The following is a 20,268-nucleotide window of genomic DNA, read 5'->3' on the forward strand; positions in this document are numbered from 1 at the left end:
CATGTGCCTAATAGAGGAAAAAACAACTGTTCTGCAAAATTTCTTTTATGTATAAGTGAGCCTTTTGCTGAAAAATTGTGGATATAATATAATATGAGGTACAATGTGTGATGGGAAGAAACACAAGCCAAAGCAGGACAGAGGAAAAAAAATTGAAAAATTATCTTTAAAATCTCGATACTGATGAAAACGTGCTGGATAACATTCAGATTGCTTATTCATCCTGGTAACTACTTTTTCCTTTTTGTTTATCCATTTCACTTAATGATTTTCTGTGTATTGTTACAGACATCTCAACAGTGAGCATGCGCTGGATGATAGAAGTACAGCCCAATGTAGAGTACAAATGCAGGTTGTACAGCAGTTAGAGCTACAGGTAAAATAAAATTTATTTTAATATTACCTCAGTATTAATCAAATCCAATTCTTGACAGCAATAAAAAATGAGTTCTGCTTTTCCCCCTGTGATTGAAAACCAGCTTTCAAAACCTTCTTGTAGTAGTTTTAAAAACCATCAAAAGGAACTGCAGCTTCATTTCCTCTTTCCTAAACCATAACTTGCAAAGAAATAGGAAACTTACCCAGGCTGACTGATTGGAAAGCCATCAGTTTGTATCTAATGCTTCTATACCCACCTGGGGGGCTGGAGGGGGGCGAGGGGAGTGTGGTCCCCTTCATTTGGAGTTGTTGCTACACGGGGGAAATGGTTGATGTTTATTTCCAAACGCTGCATGACCTGGCTTGTTTGGTGGTCTTTCATGTACTAATACTCTCCATGTTGTTCTATTATTATTACTATTATTAATTATTATTATTATTATTATTATTACTACTACTATTTTTTTTGCCGTTTGTAGAAAATAATATTTTTTTGCAAACTGCCAAAAGGGGGTAAATTGGAATATATTGATTGTGATGCAAAGGTATGAGCTGTTTGTGTAATTGCCTTTCCAAATGCTTCTGAGTCCTTTCTGTCTCCCTGCACCTTGCTGCTCAGCTGGGCGGCTGTGACAGTGTGTCTGTGTGTAGGCAAGAGGTTAGCAAAGAAGGGGAAATTAAAACAATGTTGTACATTATATAGTTACCAGCTATTGAAAAACCTATTTTGTATGCAAGACAGCAGTGTAGAGATATATGGAAAGCCTTGGGCTAAGTACAGAAGATAATTACATTTGGAATTTTACTGAGTTAAGTCATTTATAGCTTCAAATAGTTGGAGAGAAAAATCAGCAAAACCACACTTAAACTTCTTGTTGTTACTTTTCAAGATAAGCATTTTTAAAAAAATGCTTTTTATCTTCTTATCTTACAAATTACCCTTTTTCTTTCATAGATATTTCCTAAATTTTACTTTCAGGAACACGCTGGTCATGACACTCTTTCACTATTAACTGAAGCAATATAAACTATTTTAATACAAGTTTTATAAAAATCAAACTACCAGTCATAAAATATCAGAGTCTTGCAGAAAATGTTATGAGAAATGGTCTGTTATTTTAACAAGTTTCTTGGGAATTAGGAAAAGAAAAATAAAAATCTACAGTCTTCCTGGTAAACTGAGAAATGAGATAATCTTTCACCAAGGTGCAGTAATATTGAGGCTGAAGGTAAATCTAGATTCTTCAGTTACAGTCAGCTTGAAAAGCATTAATCCTTCTCTCCCACACTCCCTGGGAATGGAACTACAGGAGGATGCCCTGTGTTGGACAGGAACAGGACAGAGGCTTGGTTCCCACCTCTCCCTAAGCCCATGCCAATATTGTTGAAAGGTTTATCAGCAGGGCATTCTGCTAATTGCTCTAAATGAGTTACAGTTACAGCTTCACACCCATTTAGTGCTGCCAGTGCTCAGAGTCATTGCAAGGGAAGGCAGCATAAGGTCCACAAGACAAGACCATAATTTCAAAGTGGTGTGAGGCCAGAAAGTTCTGGATTTAACAGGCATATAAGCAGGGTAGGTAGGATGAACTGGAGGCCTAAATTAGGCAGGAGTGTTGATAACAGAGCAAGGCCATCTCTGCATTGGCCAGCAAGGACAGGTGCAGGAGGAGGGTGATCCAGATTCTGAAATTTACCTGCAGCTTCCCTCTTCTCCTCTCCTTTCATCCTGTATCACTCCTCTGATAGTTCAGAAAAGCCCTTAATCATGTGGAAGGATTTGCCCTCCAGTCCGTATTTTGCCTGGCTGTGGCCTGTTTTTGCACAGAACCATAACAGGACAGGAATGTGGTGCCTAGCAGTGGGGTGCCCAGTGCCATGGTCTGAGGAGCACTGAGCTGACCTCAGGCTGCGGAGCAGTTACCAGCAGAGTGATGACAGCCCCTCTGCAGACTGAGTTGTGTGATTTAGATAGAAAAGGGACCCACAGCCTTTGCCCCTGATCAGCAGCACTGGTGAGCAGCTTTGCCTTGCAGTGCAGCTGGGAATTACCAGCTTCAGGGTCCAGCACCAGGGCAAGATCTACATTTCCCACCATCTAATGCATGTACAGCTCCATCAAAACAAATTCATTTCACCTGAGGAATATACTTGAGGTTTTGAGTGTGATGGCCCCAAAGGCTATCCTTTTGTTGTTGTTGATTATGCTGTTATTTTACTCGTTATAGTTTTATCAGCGTTAGAGTAAAGTGAACAATCTTATTCTAAAGTATATTTTAATCAACATTTTGGAAAGAAACAGGTCAAATCTTTTTTGTGTTTGATTGCAAATGGTCCTTAGCAGAAGTCTTGACGTTTGGTCTTAGCATTTCTATCGCAAACATACTTCAAAAATCACAAGCAAGGTAGAAGTCTTCTCACATTTTGCTTTGTTTAAACCATCTTGACAAGATCATTATTTGCCATTATAAATAGTGAGGATTGTGCTGCTGAGTAAAACACAAACACAGGAACATACCCCTGTCCTTAGCTAGCTGTTAGCTGGAATAGGATATCCATTTTGCTACCTTCGAGTGGGAAAACATTTCAGGATAGCAACAGGGCTGTGATGAGTCTAGAGAAGTGTCTCCTAATGGAAGAAAACAAAGGCAGCTGCCCATTTTCAGTGCAGTGAAAACGCTGCTTGGGTCTGTTTTCCTGCAGCATCCATTGACACTCTTGAAAAGTGGATTCTAAACCTTTCTAGTGCACAGGCACAGAATGGGAGGGCTGTGTTTTGGCTGCCTCTTGCGCTGCCTGTGAGTGGCTTCCTTCTCCTTTGTCCTTGGTCTGTCCAAAATCCTGCTGCTGAAGTGCTCTCCTATTCCTGTTGAATGCCCCCACTGGGTTTTCATTTTCCCGTTCCTGATTCTTGCCTTCTTTTTTTTTTGTCTGGTTTTCCTCCTGTACAATTTCTTCATCACCCGTGTTTCTAATGCCTTTCCTCTTGCTCCCTGGTCACTGCCTTGTCTGAAGCCACTTGTGGCCTCTGCTTTCTGTGCTTCTCTCTCCTGCCTTTCCTACTGGTTTTAGGATTTAACCTCTCCAGGGCAAGCTATGTGTCTTGGTGTCCACATTTGCAAGATTTGTACCTTCCTCTGGATGTATTTTTGGTGGAACCATAGTTAGGCACTCACATTGTACATCCAGAGGTGAAGGAAGTCTCACAAAATGAGGTTTATCATGGAGAACTGTCTGTAAACTCCCACCATGGCTGTCTGAAAACTCCCACCATGCAGAGCTTTCCAAATGGGTATAGGAAGAAAGAAGGAAGCTTCAGATGGGACTGTGTTGTGTTCCTCAGGGCCATGTACAGAGCAGATTCTTACCTCCATGTCAGAACTGTCCTTGCCCAACAACATTATCAGTACATCAAGAGCATTTTCCTCCCTCTTGACTATTAATTCCCCTTTCTGGACCATCTACACTCCAGTCATTGCCACCAGTGAGAATTTGCTTCCACCAGTGGCTGAGCAATCCCCCATGGCTTCTTTTGTTTGACCCCACTGACCAGAGGGGCTACTATTGACACTCTAGCTTTAAATCACTACTGCTTCCTGACCTAAGGGAAAAACAGTTTAAAGAAATTCTTCAGATTTTTTTACTTCTCTTCAGCGCTTTGAAACCGAGAGACCTCTATTTTTCATAATTTAAACTCCTGCCTAACTGGGTGAGTGTTTGAATTCCTAGACTATGACAAAATGCTAGCGTGTGTCTGCCTGAAATGTCGAGAGGATCTTTAATAACCTCCATCCACCAGATTCGGCGTTAAAAGCATTGCTGAGACGATGAGTGGAAAGACTACAAACAAGGACCTGGCAGTGGGAGGGAGGTGCCCCTCTCCCTTTCCCTCTCCCTTTTCCCTCTCCCTCGCCGTGGGGGGGAGGAGGCACGGCAGGGTGTGCCCTGTGCTGCCCGGGTGCCATCCCCTCCTGCCGCCGCGCCGGGGCTGGCAGGAAGCTCTCAGGTGCCTGCCTTCTATTTATTTTGGCTACGAGATGTTGTTTCTTCTGCAGTAGCCTGCAGACCAAAATTTAATGCACAGATGACCCCGCCAAGCAGCCCGTGTGTGCCCGGAGACTGCTAGGAATGAGGGATTGCACAACAGAGCTGCGCCGAGAGCACAGCTATTTCTTGGCTTAATTTGTTTTGTATGAAGCACAGCAGCTGAGGGTGAGCCCTCTCCTTTCTCTGGAGAGGTTCTCAGAGGACTCTCAGAGGGAGAAGTTCCTGCTGTAGCACTGAGATAAGAGCCTGTCGCTGCCCTCAGCTCTCCTGTGAAGTGTCCAGCTCAGATCAGGATGAGATTGCAGGAGATCTGCCGTAGGTGTCAGGTTTTCTCTCTCGCCATTGAGGTTTTTGACCAAAACAAGAGGAGCCATTTTAAAAGTGTAGTGACACCATTTTCCCCTTTATTTCATTCCTGTCTTGGAAACTTCAGTGCCAAGTTTTATCCCATCATGGCACAGTCTCAAACCCCTCGCCTTGCAAAGAGCAGGACAACCTTGGCCATAAGGCTGTGAGTGGAGATTTATGATCAGCTCTCCTTTTATATACACTTAGCCCCACTTTACTGCTACAAACAGATGATGTTGATAAGGTGGGCAGGTTGTTTTAAGTTTTGCTGGAATGTGAGCACAGTTCTCCTTTTGGCACCAGGAATCTGGCTTGTCTAAAGCCAAAACTAAGCTCTGCAAAAACTGACATTTGTAAGAACCTGATTCAGGTCATCTTGGAAGCAGCAACCTTTATGTTCAGCATGCAGATTAACAACACCCCTTCTTCATTAGTATTCTTAATATCTTTCCACTGTAATTTTTTTTTTTGAAGAGCAGCTGGAAAAAAGTCCCATTCACACATTGAAGAAAAATTCTTTGTTTCCAAAAATATTGAAATTTAGTGTCTGTCCAGGGCATTGAAGTTCTTTGGGAAGCTGACCAGGCTATGGATGCATACCCGTGATCTAGAGATTCCAGCTGTGTGGGTCTCAGCCATAAAATACAAGAGACATTGAGATCAGGGGCTTTACCCCAACTCTTGGGCCTGAAGTGGCTGATGTGACAGGATGACAACACGAGTCCTGTGGCATTGGGTGCTCAGGGATGAGTGGTTTGGGGTGATTACTGCTGCTTTCAGCCTTTCCCACCCCACTGCCCTCAGCCAGAGGGATGCTGGCAGCTCCCACAGCAGGTCCTGCCCCATGCTCAGGGGGGCCCTGCTTAGGTGCCCAGCCCTGCTTCCCACTGAGGACTCTGCCACCTTCTCAAGTCAAATCAAGGTGCTTTTGGACCCAAGGCTGCCTGCAGAGCCCTGTGGAGGTGCCTCATGTGGTTAACCACCCCAGCTGTGCTCGTTGCATGTGCCACAATGCCTGTGGTTGACGTAAAGCCACAGCCCATCTGTGCCACTTGTTCTGTGCTCTGAGAGAAGGAAACGCATCCTAGACCCGCTGCCTTGCTCTCCTTGTGCTGAGCCTCCCGAGCTGGAGTGGGGCTGGTTAATAAACATGATTCACTGTTGTCTTTTAGCTGTCAAGGCTGGAGTGAAGCTCTTGGTGCCAGCAGGTCTAGCTCTTCTCACTTGAGGGCTAATGCATTTTGCTTTGGGAAATGGTGACACCCAGCACCACACATTGGCTTTACCTCACGAATAGCCCATATACAATTTCCAAACTACTCAGCAATAAAACTCTTCTGTCTCATGCCTCGGTGCCAGCTGTTTAATTAGGAATAAGCAGAGGCTGGGTTTTATTTGTACGACTAACAGAGGATATTTTTTTCTTTCTCTCCCCTTCCAGCTTGCAAAAGATAAAGAGCGCCTGCAAGCCATGATGACACACCTGCATGTGAAGTCAACTGAACCAAAAGCCACCCCTCAGCCCGTAAGTACTGAGCTGTGCTGAAAGCAAAAACCAAACCTCACAACAAACCTCTCTTTCCTGTTCCCCACTGGAGCCCACCCTGTGGAGCCTGGCCCATTTCAGAGCCGGGTGTGGGGAGGAGATGGGAAGTGAAGCTGGATTTTGTCATCCCTCTCTCTTCAGGGAATTTCAGAGTCCAGTTTGGTTCCAAAGCTGATGCATTGGGCCTTTTTCTGGCCTCATGTTAGTCACTTTGCATCAGTCTGACTTGGATGAAATCTTAGGAAGTGTTAGGAAGGAGTTGTAATTAAATTATATGTAGTATATTTATTTTGCTTTCTCCCAGTCTGACAGACATTTACTGTAGAAGTGACTCTAACTGCACGTTCTGATGATAATCACGGTTACCCGGTATCAGGTTTTATACTGTTGAAACTGAGAAGGGAAACCTCCTCTACCCCAGATTGGTCTTTGAAGGGGGAGTAGGGGAAACAAGTGGCTTTGCAGCCCAAGAAAACTCCTGGTTACCCTCAAACCCGAGAAAATCCCCATCTTCTTCCCTGACTGAAATGACTCTTCTTCAGCTGTTGTTTTCTATCAGTCTCTTAATGCTGAAAGTGTTCTGGGAGCTTCCAATGATTATTCAAAATGGAGAGAGTGCTTTGCTTCTTGATTTTAAGATTTGTAAGATTTAAAGGTACACTGGCTTTATTTGATTTTGCTTTGAGTCATTGTGTGAAAATTAATTGAGCGTTGACAATCTATAGTTAGTACCAGCAATTTTAATCAATATGCAATGATGCAGCATAATGACAAAGTATTGGTTTATCTGTTTTGACTGATTTTTTTTCTATAAATAAAGCAAACACACACCCATATATGTGTGATTTATGGTGATAGAAATAAAAAGGAGTCAGACTATTAACCCAGCAAATATGGTAGCCTGCCAAGATGCAGTTGGTAGACAAAATTAATGTCTGAAACAGAACACATTACAGAGATAGAGAACATAAAATCATTAAACACTTCGCGCACACATTTTTACTAGAAAAGGATTTCTCAGTTTCCATGTAGTTGGAAATAAATGGCTGCAGAAGTGCATAGGGAGGCTACTAGATAGAAAATTGCAGGCTATTGAGTAACAGTGGAGCAGATGTCATAGTCAACAGGAAACTTCCTTGCCTTTTTGGAGAGAGTTGAGTGGTAGGTACAAACCCTTCCATTTAAGCTGTTGAGATGCCTAAAATTGCTTGGTATGGTGGACACCAGCCCTCTAGAGTAGAAACTAGTGTCAGTGTCTATAAAAATAGCATTCTTCTATTTCCTCACATCCATCGCAGCCCGAATGCAAATGCTTCAGCGCATTGTTGGCAAAGTGTGTAGACCCAACAGAACGGGGAGGAGGTTTGGTTTCTATAGCTCTTACTGGATTAAAAATTAAAACAGCGGAATAATCTGGGAGTCTCAAAGCACTCTGCCTTGAGGCCTTTCATAACAGCAGTGCCCCTCAGGAGGAAGGATTACAAACTGAAGGGAGGAAATCATCAGAAGGGGAGCGGTGTTTGGCAGGGCTGCTGGTGATCGATGCCGGGCCGCCGAGGGCAGGGAGCTCTGGAGGGTCTCGTAGGCTACAGAGATACCAGGGTGTCGCCATGAAGATTAGTGTTAACAGCTAATAAACAGGGAAAAGCACAGGAGAAAAACCCGTGAACGCAGGGGGAAAAGGGTTGTCTTGATTAGTATTAAAAATGTTTTACATTCTGGAAAATTATAGCTTTGTTGGGGACCTCCTACTAAATTTATTTTTAACTGCTCTATTGAAAATTCTGTACCACTAGTCAACATTATCTCTCAGTTGCTCAGCACAGTGTTTCTTTATTAAAAGAAATAGGCATGAATATTTTTGACTGAAAAATTAATAGCTTTTGAATTCATACACAGCAGGTTTTCTTTTGCAAAGAAGTCCAATATCGCTGCACAGCACTTCTATAACCATTTATTTAGAGTCCAAGTCAAACCTTTGACAGCTAGAGCAGTGTTACAAGCCAACATAAAGAACTCCAAGATGTAAACCAACAATAGGCAGTCTGTGTGAGGTTTGCCATTGTCAAATACATAGATTGTTTGGATTAGTTTATGTAAATGTACTGTTGTATTACCCTTTGGAAAAAAAAAGATCACATTTGTGTATGAAAAGTGGTTTCGTTCACAGGCAGCATTATAAATTCCTTATCCTTTAACTTACATGTTAGAAGTAAAAATTGGTGCCTGACAGGCCTATATTGTGTGGCACTCTGTTGTTGGATTGAAACTGCCTTCTTTTCATTTATTGAAATATAGGAAAATTTATTACAGATACCATCTGATAAATCAGAAATTATTAAAATATGTATAGGTGAAGCATTTGAAAATTAATTATAAAATGTAGAAGTATAGTGTTTTGCATAAATTGTGCTTTCCTAGTGAAAAAAATACACAGACATTGCATAGACTCTGCTAGACCCTCGTCCTTTCAACTCAGTGGGATAGGACTTTGGTAAAAAGATCTGATGACCATTATTGCACTGCAAAGTAGTCTTTACATCCAGTAATTAATTTTTTTCTTCTGCCAACGTAACTAATGCAAGGTGTGTGTTAGAACTAATATATTACAGTACTTCTGTGATTTTAAAGGAAAAAAGCGTCTACAAATCCAAACATAGCCATGAGTTTGGATTTAAAATTACAGCCTTTTCATGACTGAGAAAATGTTTTTATTCTGCTTAAAGGATCTTGATACTTGTTTTAAACTATTTTGTTACGGGCAGGTAAGAGGGTACATGAGCATCTGTGTTAACTATGTGCCATTTGCAATCCACACTGACCACTTGTGCCATCTTTGCCTTCTGGGCTTCAGACAGTAGTTGAGTGTGTGGTGTTGGACCAGTCTGGACCAGTTGGACCACAGCCAAGTTCTTGAGAGTTGTGCATCAATTCAAAACTCACCCAGCTCTGGGGAAGGGTTGCTTGTCTGATTTATCCATGTCCTTCCATCCCATCCCCAGCTTTGGGTGTCTTTAGCTCTTTGCAGTAATTTTGAGCTTGGCAGGAGTGGTGGAGTGGCCCCTGTATTTCAGCCCACCAAGAAATCTGCTCAGTAAAGCTCTCTAGTCCTACTAAAGTCGATGAGATTTAAGCACATTCCTGTGTAGCGTAGTGGTGGTGGCCCAAATCATTGTCAGACTCCGTGGGCAGGGAGGTGCTGTCGGTGTCTGGTGCTGCTCCCCAGGGACTGCTGGGCAGCCAGGAGGGGGTCTGGGGTGCAGGGGAACATCCCAGGAACTGGGGCAGTGCTCAGGATCCCCTTTAAAAACACCCAGCTTTATAATGGAAATGCTCAACAGCAGCAGTTCAAAAGAAAGCGGAAATCTCAGAGCTCAGCACATGGAGCAGGCAGCGCTGTCCCATCCGTGCTGCACGTGTTGTTTCAGTGAGACTGAGGGGCCTGAGTAAAGTGAGAACAAGGCCATGAGACAGAATAAGCTGTGACGTGTTTTGGTAAGGTGAACTTTTTTTCAAGGTGGAAAAACAAAACCACAACACAAAAGCCGGAACAGCGATTTCTCAAGAACTGTCATCCTGGTTTTGCTATTAAGGTACCCCCCCGACACGCTGTTGTCATCGGTGTTAGCCATCAGCATAATAGCTTCAAATGGAAATGTGCTTTCTTCTGGGAGGATTAACTTGTGTTGAAGTTCATAGGAAGGGAAGGAGAAGGAAAAAGCATCAACCAACAAGTAATTCTTCATACTAGGTGCTGTAGCTATCTTTTAAAAATAGGCAGAAAACTTTTAAAAGCCCTTCTGGCACTTTAAATAAGATGCACTGTTAGATATCCCTTCTTTAATGTATTTTTTTTACCATAACCATAGCAGTTATGATTGTTTTGAAATACTGTTTTTAGCAACTGTAATAACAAAGCAGTAAAAAAAAAAGTCTTTTAACTGTTGAGGTAATGACTGAGCATTTTAGCTGCTGTAGCCATACTTTATAGTTTGAAAAAATAACGATATGCAGCAATAAAGAGAGATTCTCAAGCACAACAAAAGCTGTTTTTATATACTGGTTTTCATTAAGTCTCACTCCTCAGCTTCAGTTTCCTTAGTATTTCTGCCAATAACAACACCTGCTAAGTGATTGCTGCCTGCCAGGCTCTGCATCCAATACACTGATGTGTCCAGGCTGAAACAGGGAGAGGAAGAGACAGCAATGAACAAAGTTTTAGGCCCAGTACTCACTTTTCTCTCTCTCACCCTCAATGTCAAGAGAAGGAGTTTCTTCTCCAAAGTATTTCAGTCCCAGGAGTTCAGTGCAAATAAGTCCCCAGCCCCAGCTGGGCCCAGAGCAGCAGCACCCATTGCAGGGGAGTCACTGGGTATGGCCTCACTGTGACCCTTAGAAACTTTTTTCCCCCTTTTTTAGAAGAGTTTCAGTGCTATTTCATGTGCAGCCACTATTGTCATGTAAAATGTTTACACAAAATGAAATCAGACTTAGATCTAGTAGGAGAACCACTAACTGGAAAGCTGGTTTTTTAAACTGGGTAATAGCATGGGTTACCTCTGCCTTGTTTATATCTAAAGAAAAAAAGCAAATTACTCTGTTTTCACCTTTAATAGGGAGACATGACTATTTCTTGAAAGGGAAGGTTAATAATAAAGTCCTCAGAAGGATATTGAGTGCTGAAACAGTTATGGCAGTTATGAATGACCAAGTCAAATCAGTGTGAGGAAATATTCTAGAAAACCAAAACTGAACAAAACAGTCAAAAAAGTTCAGTGATTGAATTTGCAGAATTTTAGGACTTAACAACTGTTGTGAGATTTGGTGTGTTTTCTGTTAGGTTTTTTTGTTGGTTTTTTTTTTTTTTTTTTTTAATTATTATTTTTGGGTTTGGTTGTTTTTTAAAGGCTGGAGGAAATCCTTCCCCCATTCCCAGGACAAACATTACAAAAACATTTTAACTCCTTGGTGCAGGGGTGAACTCTGAGTGCCCATATTGCTGCAGTGCAAGAGTTCTTGCTTGTTGAAGTGCTCACTCTGTGGCTTGGGTTCCCTCCCCTCTGCCAGCAGTGATACTCATCCAAAAATTACGGTATGTGGGAAACAGCCTGTGTACAAAATACCAATGCGAGCAACTTTTCTAATCATAGTAACTTGTTTTTAAATAGCAAATGCAAACAGGCAGAAACCATGTAGAGTTTCCATCAGGAAAAGAAACCCTCCCAGCCCAGTCCCTCCCTGATCTTTGCCCTGCACAGTCATCCACAGCCGCTTCCACGTTTCTAATTGACGCCAATATTAAGATTTAATAGTTTACCATTCAGATTAATAATTCAAGATGGCAACAAAACCAACACCATTCATAATTTGTTATTCTGCTCTAATTCACAACCGATTTTTCAGCCTTGGCGCTATCGACGCAACAAAGGAAGCGGCAGCGAAAGGCTGTGGAGGGAGTGCAGCCCTCTCCTCCCTCACCCTGGCTCGGGTTTGGGGAACCCAGCTGGAAGAGGAGAGTGTCATCAAATAAAACACGGAAAACGGAAAAACTTCGCTAGCGATGGACAAGGTCGTGTTTCATTAACTTGTTGGTTCAGGCTCACAAATGGTCGTCGGAGGTGAAACGCGGCAGACTCGCTGCGTTCCAGCTTTTTGTTCTCTCTTTCCTCACAGACTGCAGTCATGTTTAATTTGGAAACTGGGCTCCTTTGGCAAATTAGCAATTAGAACAATTTTGTGGGAATATGTATATGTGTCATTAGGTTTCCTGCAAATTAATAGCGAGAGCAGAGGTCAGGCAGAAATTTTCCACTTGACTGCAGCTCCTCTGTTGAGATTTGGCACTTTGTTTTGGAACGGCCACAGCTGCTCAAAGCCACAGTCTTCCTTTAGGAACTGTCTTTTAATTAGTTTACCTCATAGCCATTATTACAAATATTACTGCCTCCCCTCCTTGAAATAAAATTACTGTTTCTACAAAATATTCCGGTGACATCTTGCACCACTGCACATTGATGGTGGGGTCACTTGGATGCAGCGTTTAATCATTAGATCACCTCCATAAGCATCTCCTAATTAGAGTCCTTACAATACAATTTTATCTGGTAATTAGCTGAGATTGGCTGCTTCCTCTGTAGCTTATTAGTGGCAGCCCAGCAGTGGGTGTGAATCACAGTGTCATTTGTCAAGCCTGTTAAAGCCCCCCCCTTTGCTCGTCCTCTTCTGTGTTTATTCCTCATCACTACCTATGCTGTAAAGCCTAAAGAAATTTAACTCGATTCAGATTCTTTAAGCAGGGAATGCTGACCTTTGTGGATCCTTCCTCAAGCTTCCCTAGTAGAAACAGATTAAATGTTAAGTTTTTACATGCTGAAAAAGGAAGGGGGCTCTTTTGAAATGGAGTAGCTGGGAGCCGTAATGATGAAGCAGGAGCAGTGATCTTTCCAACGGGAGGGCCCGGCTGCCGAGCCTGCACTGAGAAGGGCACTTAAAATTGATGCAGATTTGCTCGCAGTTATTGGACTGTTAAAATGTCCATTTAGAAACTGAGATAAAATACAGTAGATTTAATTTCATGGTGAGACCTGTCAGTTGCACTATTATTATCATCACTGGTCCTTTTATCATATGTAATAGATGGATAGATGGATAACAGGGAGACATTACTATATATATATGTCCCCAATCAGTGTCCTTAAATCAGGCCAGTCAACGAGCTGACTGGGTGGCACATGGTGGCAGTGCATGGCCCCAGGGGTATTTAAAACTCCAGACTGCAGGTGGTGGTTCATGCTGGAGCAGGGATCAATACCTGCATTTCACCACCTTCACCATCCCTCTCTGTGTTCACACTCCCTGGCTGTACCACAAAGTGTTAAATATTTCCCACTGGAGGGCAAGGGAATTTGTAAGCCTCTGCAGGGAGAGGTGTGTGTTTGCAGGTCTGCTGCTCACCACCTTCTTCCCTTGGAGCAGCAGCATCAGGGCTGTGCCAGGAGTTTGTGGCTAGGGTTTCCCTCAGCTCCTTCTCACTGTCAGGAAGGACAAGCAATCACAATTTATCTTCCTTCAGCTGAGCCCTTTCTGTGGGCGATGGGCTTTTTGTGTTGGTATCCTCTCTGTAATACTACAGCTCTTTATTTTCCACTACCTTTGTTTGGGATAAATCCTATTATTTTTTAAAAGAAAATTATTTGTGGCTATTAACTCATATGAGGAATGCTAATAGGAGTTTTCTTATCTGGTTACTTTCATACAAGGAAAATTAATACAGTGCCTTATGGATAAACATGAGATTTTGGGGGCATAGTTGCGTCGTGTGCCTTGCCTTCATCTCAGAAGGTTTAATGTCTAGCAAAGAAGGAATTTTAATCATGAACAAAAGTTGTAAAATTCTGGCCCTGTTAAATTCAGTAGGAATTTTGCTACTGACTTCAGTGGGGTCAGGATTTCACCAGTATTATTCGTGAAACTGCCTAAGGGAAGGAAATGTGGAAGTAGTCAAAAAGAGCCCTTTTCTTGGTCGTCTTCTGTGATGTTGTATTTAAGGGATTGGAGTGTTTGTTTAAAATACTTCAGCAGCAGCAACCTATTGGGATGGGGCGTCATCTTTCAAAGGATGTTGTAGGGCAGAAAGAAGGGGTTGGGGAGGAATGTGGATGCTGGTTATATAAATAGGTTGTGCATCGAAAACAGTCGGGTTGGAGCTGGGTTTGATACCCAATCCTGGAGGCAGGTGTGTTTTACAGCCTGCTGTGGCACGCTGCCACACCAGTGGGGCCAGGCTTCGTGCAGGTAACACCAATGCCTTCCATCCTAGGAGGGAAAAACAGAGCGGTGCCACTTGTGCTGGGCTGAATGCTCACAGTATTTCATGCACTGTGATTAATTAAATTATTCCAGTGTTAACCTACTCTGGGCTTTGCTTTTAAAATGGATGAACAGAGAGGAAAAAAAAGAAAAGCTGAAATGCTGAAGAGAGAGATTGTGTTTCTCCCTAGCATGTCCCTAGGAAAGTCTTGTCTTTTATTTTAAGCCTGATGCCTTCAATGAAATATCCAGGAAGACTGATTAGAAGCCATGCATAATGATAGCATGGAAATCAGAGAGGTGTGGGGTTTAGACTGTGAAACAATGAAACTTGAAGTAAAATATTAAAATGATCATGTACTGTGCGAGATCTTCCATTAAGATTTAGATAAAAATTCATGATTTGTTCTTTAGGCAGCAGGCTATGTTGCTCTGTTTTTTAAACCTATTTGGAGATGTATATATGTAATTATTATCTATTTCCATTTACTGGCTCTTAACAGAGATGTTACAGCAGCACTTTGTGCTGAAGCTGCAGTGTCTGCTCGTAGCTGAGGGACACTCCAGTACGAGGGTTTCCTCTGCAGCCCTTAACCACCCAGAAATGCTGTTTGTAACAACCCCCTCGTCCTTCCCCCCGCAGCTGAATCTGGTATCGAGCGTCACGCTGTCCAAGACCGCGTCCGAGGCGTCTCCGCAGAGTTTACCTCATACTCCCACCACCCCGACTGCGCCCATCACTCCCGTCACGCAGGGACCGTCGGTCATCACTACCACGAGCATGCACAACGTCGGGCCCATCCGGAGGCGGTACTCGGACAAGTACAACGTCCCCATCTCTTCAGGTAACGGGGTTCTGCTGGCACAGCCCCCGCCTCCGCCTGCGGCCCGGCGGCGTCAGGCTGCGATGATAACAGAACAACTGCTCTTATTTAGCAGATATTGCCCAGAACCAAGAATTTTATAAGAACGCAGAAGTTAGACCACCATTCACGTATGCATCTTTAATTAGACAGGTAAGCTGAGCCAAACACACGCGTCTGGATTAGGGAAAAGAGTATATCTCCCTATATGTGCTGGATTAAATAGATTTTCAAACCTTTGGATGTAAGCATGCTCAAATGCTCAAACCTTTACTATAAGGGTTTTTAAAACTGCAATATATAACATAATTGCTTTTGATTAAGTATTACAATACGATGTGATTATTAGGAAATTCATTTCACACAACAGTGAAAATGAGCCTGTTTAAAGATGGCAAGTCAATTATCACAAGCTACAGTAATCTCTGATCCCTAGAATTAATCTGAGCTCTAAATAATTACTGAGCTTTAATCAGCTAGTGAAATGTTTTGCATTTCTCTTTGATTCTGCTTTATGAATGACTAATAAATTAATATTTCTGTAAGGAAACAGAAATAAAAACTCAAAACAATTAGATAATTCCATTTTGAATTTTGCCATTGAACTGTTAAATACAGCCATTAATCTTAGTTCATATTGTGAAAACCCTCCTTTCGATTTCTTGCTCCAAATCTCTTCTTTTTCATTCTTCCTTTCTTCCCTTTTTTTTTTCGTATCTGGCAAAGTAAAACTGTGAGCGTGTTTTGTACTGGTGTGCTGGTAACTGATCTTGCAATCGCTTTGCTCCACAAGGCCATCCTGGAATCTCCTGAAAAACAGCTAACACTAAACGAAATCTACAACTGGTTCACGCGAATGTTCGCCTACTTCCGACGCAACGCGGCGACGTGGAAGGTAAGGCTGAGCCCACCTCCTGCCTTTGCTCTCTGCCGTGTACAGAACAGACCTTGCTGATGACAGAAATTGTCTCGACGTGGGGACATGAAAAATTTAGATCGGCAGTTGTGACACGCGCTGGGTGCCTTATCTGCAGGAACAATTTGATATTTGGCAGAAAAAATTCCTCTGCCTTTGAAAACCACTAATTGAATCCCCATTATTGGCTTTTATGTTCTGTGATTATGCCATGAGTTCCTCTGTGTGGTTGCTACGAGCAGGGAAACTCAGACTCTTCAGCCGGAACATATTAGAAAATTTAAAAAAAAAAAAAAAAGAGGTAAAGTTCTTGTGTCAGTAGAAAATATACTATTCGTCTTTTTACCTATTCAGGTTTTAATCACAACCATTTTTTTCCCTAGGATCTATAGATCAGTGGATTTCTTTCCTCAGTCGATTGACTCTTAACTACATAAACAGCTGTTATAAACTTCCTCTCTGTTTTTTTTAATCACACAGCAGAAGCTTATTGAATTTAATATGCAAGAAGCAAGCTCCTCAATGAGAAATGTCTTTAACAGAAAAAGACGTGGGATTTTGCACTTTAATTTCCTTTGATTACTGTCACATATACTGTTACATGAGAGGTTTGGGAAGTTAATTTTATTCTGTATTTTGGGGTCCACTCCTCCACTTGAAATATAGCACTTTAATAGTCATATTGACTTCTGAATCCGGTGCAATCACAAATGAATGATTCAAATAACTGGATGTTGTGTTGCTGTAAAAACTGTACCCTGGTGCTTGGAACCTCTTTTAATCCAGGCAGCTCTGTTGTTCTCAGACAACTTCAAATGACCAGGTAGTATGAATAGGTCCCATACATGCTGTTCCATCAGCTCTTTCTGTTTTTCCTGTCCCAGCCTGCATTTAAGATTAATTCCTTCAGCGGATGGAGCTAAAATTAGTCCTTGGAAGTTAGCTTGGTTTTTAGTGGCATGGTTTTCGTTTCATTCAGACCCCAGCACAATTTTGTACGTTTTTAACCCTGGTCTAGAAGCTCTTAAGTTCAGGAAAACTTTCTGTGATTGCTGCTTTGATTCTTCCCTGCAGTTGGAAAACATGAGCAGTGTTCAACTTTGCAGCTTCCTTACTATCCAGAGAGGAAATTAACTTTCCCTGATTTAAGATCCTTTTAGACCTGCCTGTCTTTTGCTGCTGGAGTGCTTCCAGTAGGGCTTTTCAGCAGCTGCAGGTGTGGGTGCTAAAGTAAAAATCCTATTTAGTTCCAGCAGCAAAGGGAAGCGGAGGGAGGAGTGGAAGAAGGCAGCAGGCAGTCCTGGCTGTATCTCCTGTGAGCCTAGTTTTGGGAATTAGCTTTTGGCATCCCAAAAACCCAGTCCCAGGAGCCAGTGCAGGTACAGAAGAGCAGTAGAGAGGCTGAGCTGCAGATTCTCAGGCTTGTGGAAGGGCACTGTGTGTCCCAGGGAGTCTGTCAGGTGCCATTTGGAGACCCCTCCTTGGCCACCTTGACCTTCTGCAGGTGTCCAGGTCCTGCCTCATGTAACAGGAAAGAAAAACTTCACCCCCCACATCCACCAGCACCAGCAAAATAGACAAGTGGTTGGAGTAGTGCAGGATTTTGTGCTGGAGACTGCTCAGATTTCTGCCAGCCCCCAGGAACAGCAGGGATGAAAATGCAGCTCTGGATTGGCATGACGGGAAGCCCACGGGGTGCAGAACGAGCGCAAGGGGCTAATTGCAGAATCAGAATAATTTGAATATATATGTGCTGATTTGTGCTCACCTTCAGCTAATGCTTAGGGGGCATTTGGGTCACTGCTCCCCAAGTTTAGGGTCAGGGTTTGGTGTGGACAAGCTTCCCTGAGCCCTATTTCAAAAACAAAAAAAAAGTGCAAGAATAGAGACCTTTAAAAACTGAACCTCTTTCCCAAAATGCAGTATGGCAGAGCCTGAGCAGTTATTAAAATAACAAACCCTTTCATTTACTACATTCAAGCATGTTCAGGGTAATTTTTCTGCAGAAGTGGCTTGCATACAAATATTTTTAACAAGGTAAATATATAATCTTACAATAATAGCTCCTAATTTTTCTGTTAGCTGATTGCTGGTGCAGCATTGTGAACTGGTTCTGACAGGTCAGAGGCAATGTCTGTTTGCTTATATTTTTTGGAGTAATTTGCTGGCACAGAGTCACAGCCATGAGGCACAGGCTGCAGGTGTGGCTCTGACACGTTGGGGTATTGTTCACATAAAACTGTTAGATAGCAAGTATCCAGAGGCAGGGGAAACACAACATTTTTTTTCTGGCATGAGTTCCTTAAATAAGTGATCACATGGAAAGTAGAAAATTAGGGCAACACTTCATGGATGTCTTGTAAATATTCAACTTCTCTGTCTCAACGTATCCAGCAAGAGCCCTGTCCCACAGCCTTAAACATCAGTTGCAAATGGACTTCAAGAGAACAAGAACAGTCTGTAAAGTATTTCTCCAACATTAAATTTATTTAAAGAAAAACACAAATATTCTTGCTCAGCCCTGTCTTTAGAGACTATTTACAAACTCTGAGGACTCCCTTCACTGGGCTTTGCCGTGTGCGTTTGATCAACTGCTGCATGAACCACAAGATCAGCTTTCACTGGGGGAAATAGCGTTATTATTCTTACATTTTGCTCCAGACTTGACAGTGTTCCCATTTTCACAGGAAACTGCCTGAGTTACCCAGATGTGGGCCGGCAGCCCTGTGTCGGGTTGCACTAGTGCGGCACCCACCAGCAGTTGCTGAGCTGGCTGGTTTCAGCTCGTAAGGTGTGGGGCGTTTACATGTTTTTCCTCCACCTCAAAATCAGGGATTTTGCCAAAAATGTCAACAGTACTGAAATCTGGAAGAGGTGGGAGTGGAAAAAAAAGACCCATTAAAAAATAAGAGCAGAAAGAAGAAAATAAGGGCAGAAAGAAGCAGGCCTGATGGACAGGTTGACTTTCTGCTAGATTTCTTCCTTGCTGAGAGGAAAAGCATATATAAGGTTTATTGTTTCACCAGTTCAGAAGCAGATCGATGTGGAAAAGCTGAAGTGCCTGGATCAGGCACCTACAGCCAGAGGAGATATGTTTGCACTCAAGCATCTGCTGAGCAAAAGCAGTTCAAACCCAGATATTCCCCTCCTACCAGGGTGGGAGTGTGGGGACTGCACTAGGCATGGCAGGGAATTGGAGGGGGAGCAGAAGACTCTTTGTGTTCCCCTCCCAGCACACACACCACCGCCTCCTGATTTACATGACAAATGCTCTGTGCTACCCTTTGTTTGCACAGTGATTTAGACATTCACTACTAGAGCTCCCTTTCCCCATCCAGACCCCATGTTCATGAAAAAAAAAAAGAAGAGGATGATGTCGGAAGGAAAAAAAAATCGTCGTCTCCTGGTTGCCTAGACCCAGGCCATGTGTTTGGCTGGCTTTGTGCCTGCTAACGAGTCAACCAGATTGACTGAATCAATGGTGCCAGTGAGGATGGAGTTTGTTCGCCTGCAGATTTTCAGCAAATGGCTTCTTCTGTTTTTCCTGTTTCCCAAGCCCCTTTCAGCGGTGCTGGGAACAAGCTCCATGTACAAATTCCTATGAATTCCGTGAACAATGGCTTTGTAGAATCATAGAGTCTTTTAGGTTGGAAAACACCTTTAAGAACACTGGGTCCAACTGTTGTTGAAGGGTATTTGCTCAGGAAAACTCCTGAAGCAGGGACGAAGCGTAGCACTCCATTTGAGGAGTAACAAGGCTCTCAGCACCCTGGAGCAGGGACAGAAAAGCCAAGAGCTTGCCGTGCCTTAGTGAGGTGTCTCCTTGTGTCTCAGCACGTTGGAGGGGTTGGCCATGCTCATCCCTCCCAGCATGGAGCTGCAGGGTGGACATGCAGGCGCTGGATGCCATGAGCACGGGTCCCTCTGGGTGATGAGCTGTGGGGATATTATCACTTTGTTTCAGAGAGCCCTCCTCATGTTTTCACTTGGCAGAGGCTCAGATCAGTCACTACAGTAGTCTGCCAGAAATAAGAGCCAACTTCCATATAAGAGCAAGCCGTGGAGGCAGGAGTTGGTGCCGGCCGGCCGGTGAGGTGCTGCCGAGCCCCCGGCCCGTGCTGTGGGTGTGGAGGGAGGTGCAGCACCTGAATCACATTAGCCCAGCTGTGGGAAACCGCAGCAACACCAGCTCCTGTGCCTCACAGCTAAATCCAGTCGACTGTACTTACATAAAATCTTTTCTGTTCTTTCTAACTGCTTTCTTTTCCAGGAGGGGAGAAATTTCTCTTTGCAGGGAGTATATGTATTTGTTTTGAAAAAGTCTAAGAAATGTTCCGCTTGTGTTCTGTATGAAATGTGCT

The 20,268-nt window shown here is 43.1% G+C and overlaps 1 protein-coding gene across 7 annotated transcripts in view; it reads left to right on the plus strand.

The window, feature by feature from the left end:
* The window catches only part of FOXP1 (forkhead box P1), a 377,157-nt gene that overhangs the window by 340,327 nt on the left and 16,562 nt on the right, over positions 1 to 20,268 (plus strand). For 5 of the 7 annotated variants that reach the window (XM_054280796.1, XM_054280798.1, XM_054280800.1 and 2 more), the window contains 5 exons: positions 289 to 376; positions 6,215 to 6,298; positions 14,772 to 14,973; positions 15,065 to 15,144; positions 15,785 to 15,886. In XM_054280796.1, the coding sequence (XP_054136771.1) occupies positions 289 to 376; positions 6,215 to 6,298; positions 14,772 to 14,973; positions 15,065 to 15,144; positions 15,785 to 15,886 (556 nt within the window). The remainder of the gene's footprint in view (positions 1 to 288; positions 377 to 6,214; positions 6,299 to 14,771; positions 14,974 to 15,064; positions 15,145 to 15,784; positions 15,887 to 20,268) is intronic. The other 2 variants (XM_054280797.1, XM_054280803.1) reach the window with 1 other exon arrangement.

This window comes from Melozone crissalis, unplaced genomic scaffold, assembly GCF_028551555.1.
Source record: "Melozone crissalis strain CALT ecotype California unplaced genomic scaffold, PUWL_Pcris_2 ptg000029l_1, whole genome shotgun sequence".
NCBI classification, from domain to species: Eukaryota; Metazoa; Chordata; class Aves; order Passeriformes; family Passerellidae; genus Melozone; species Melozone crissalis.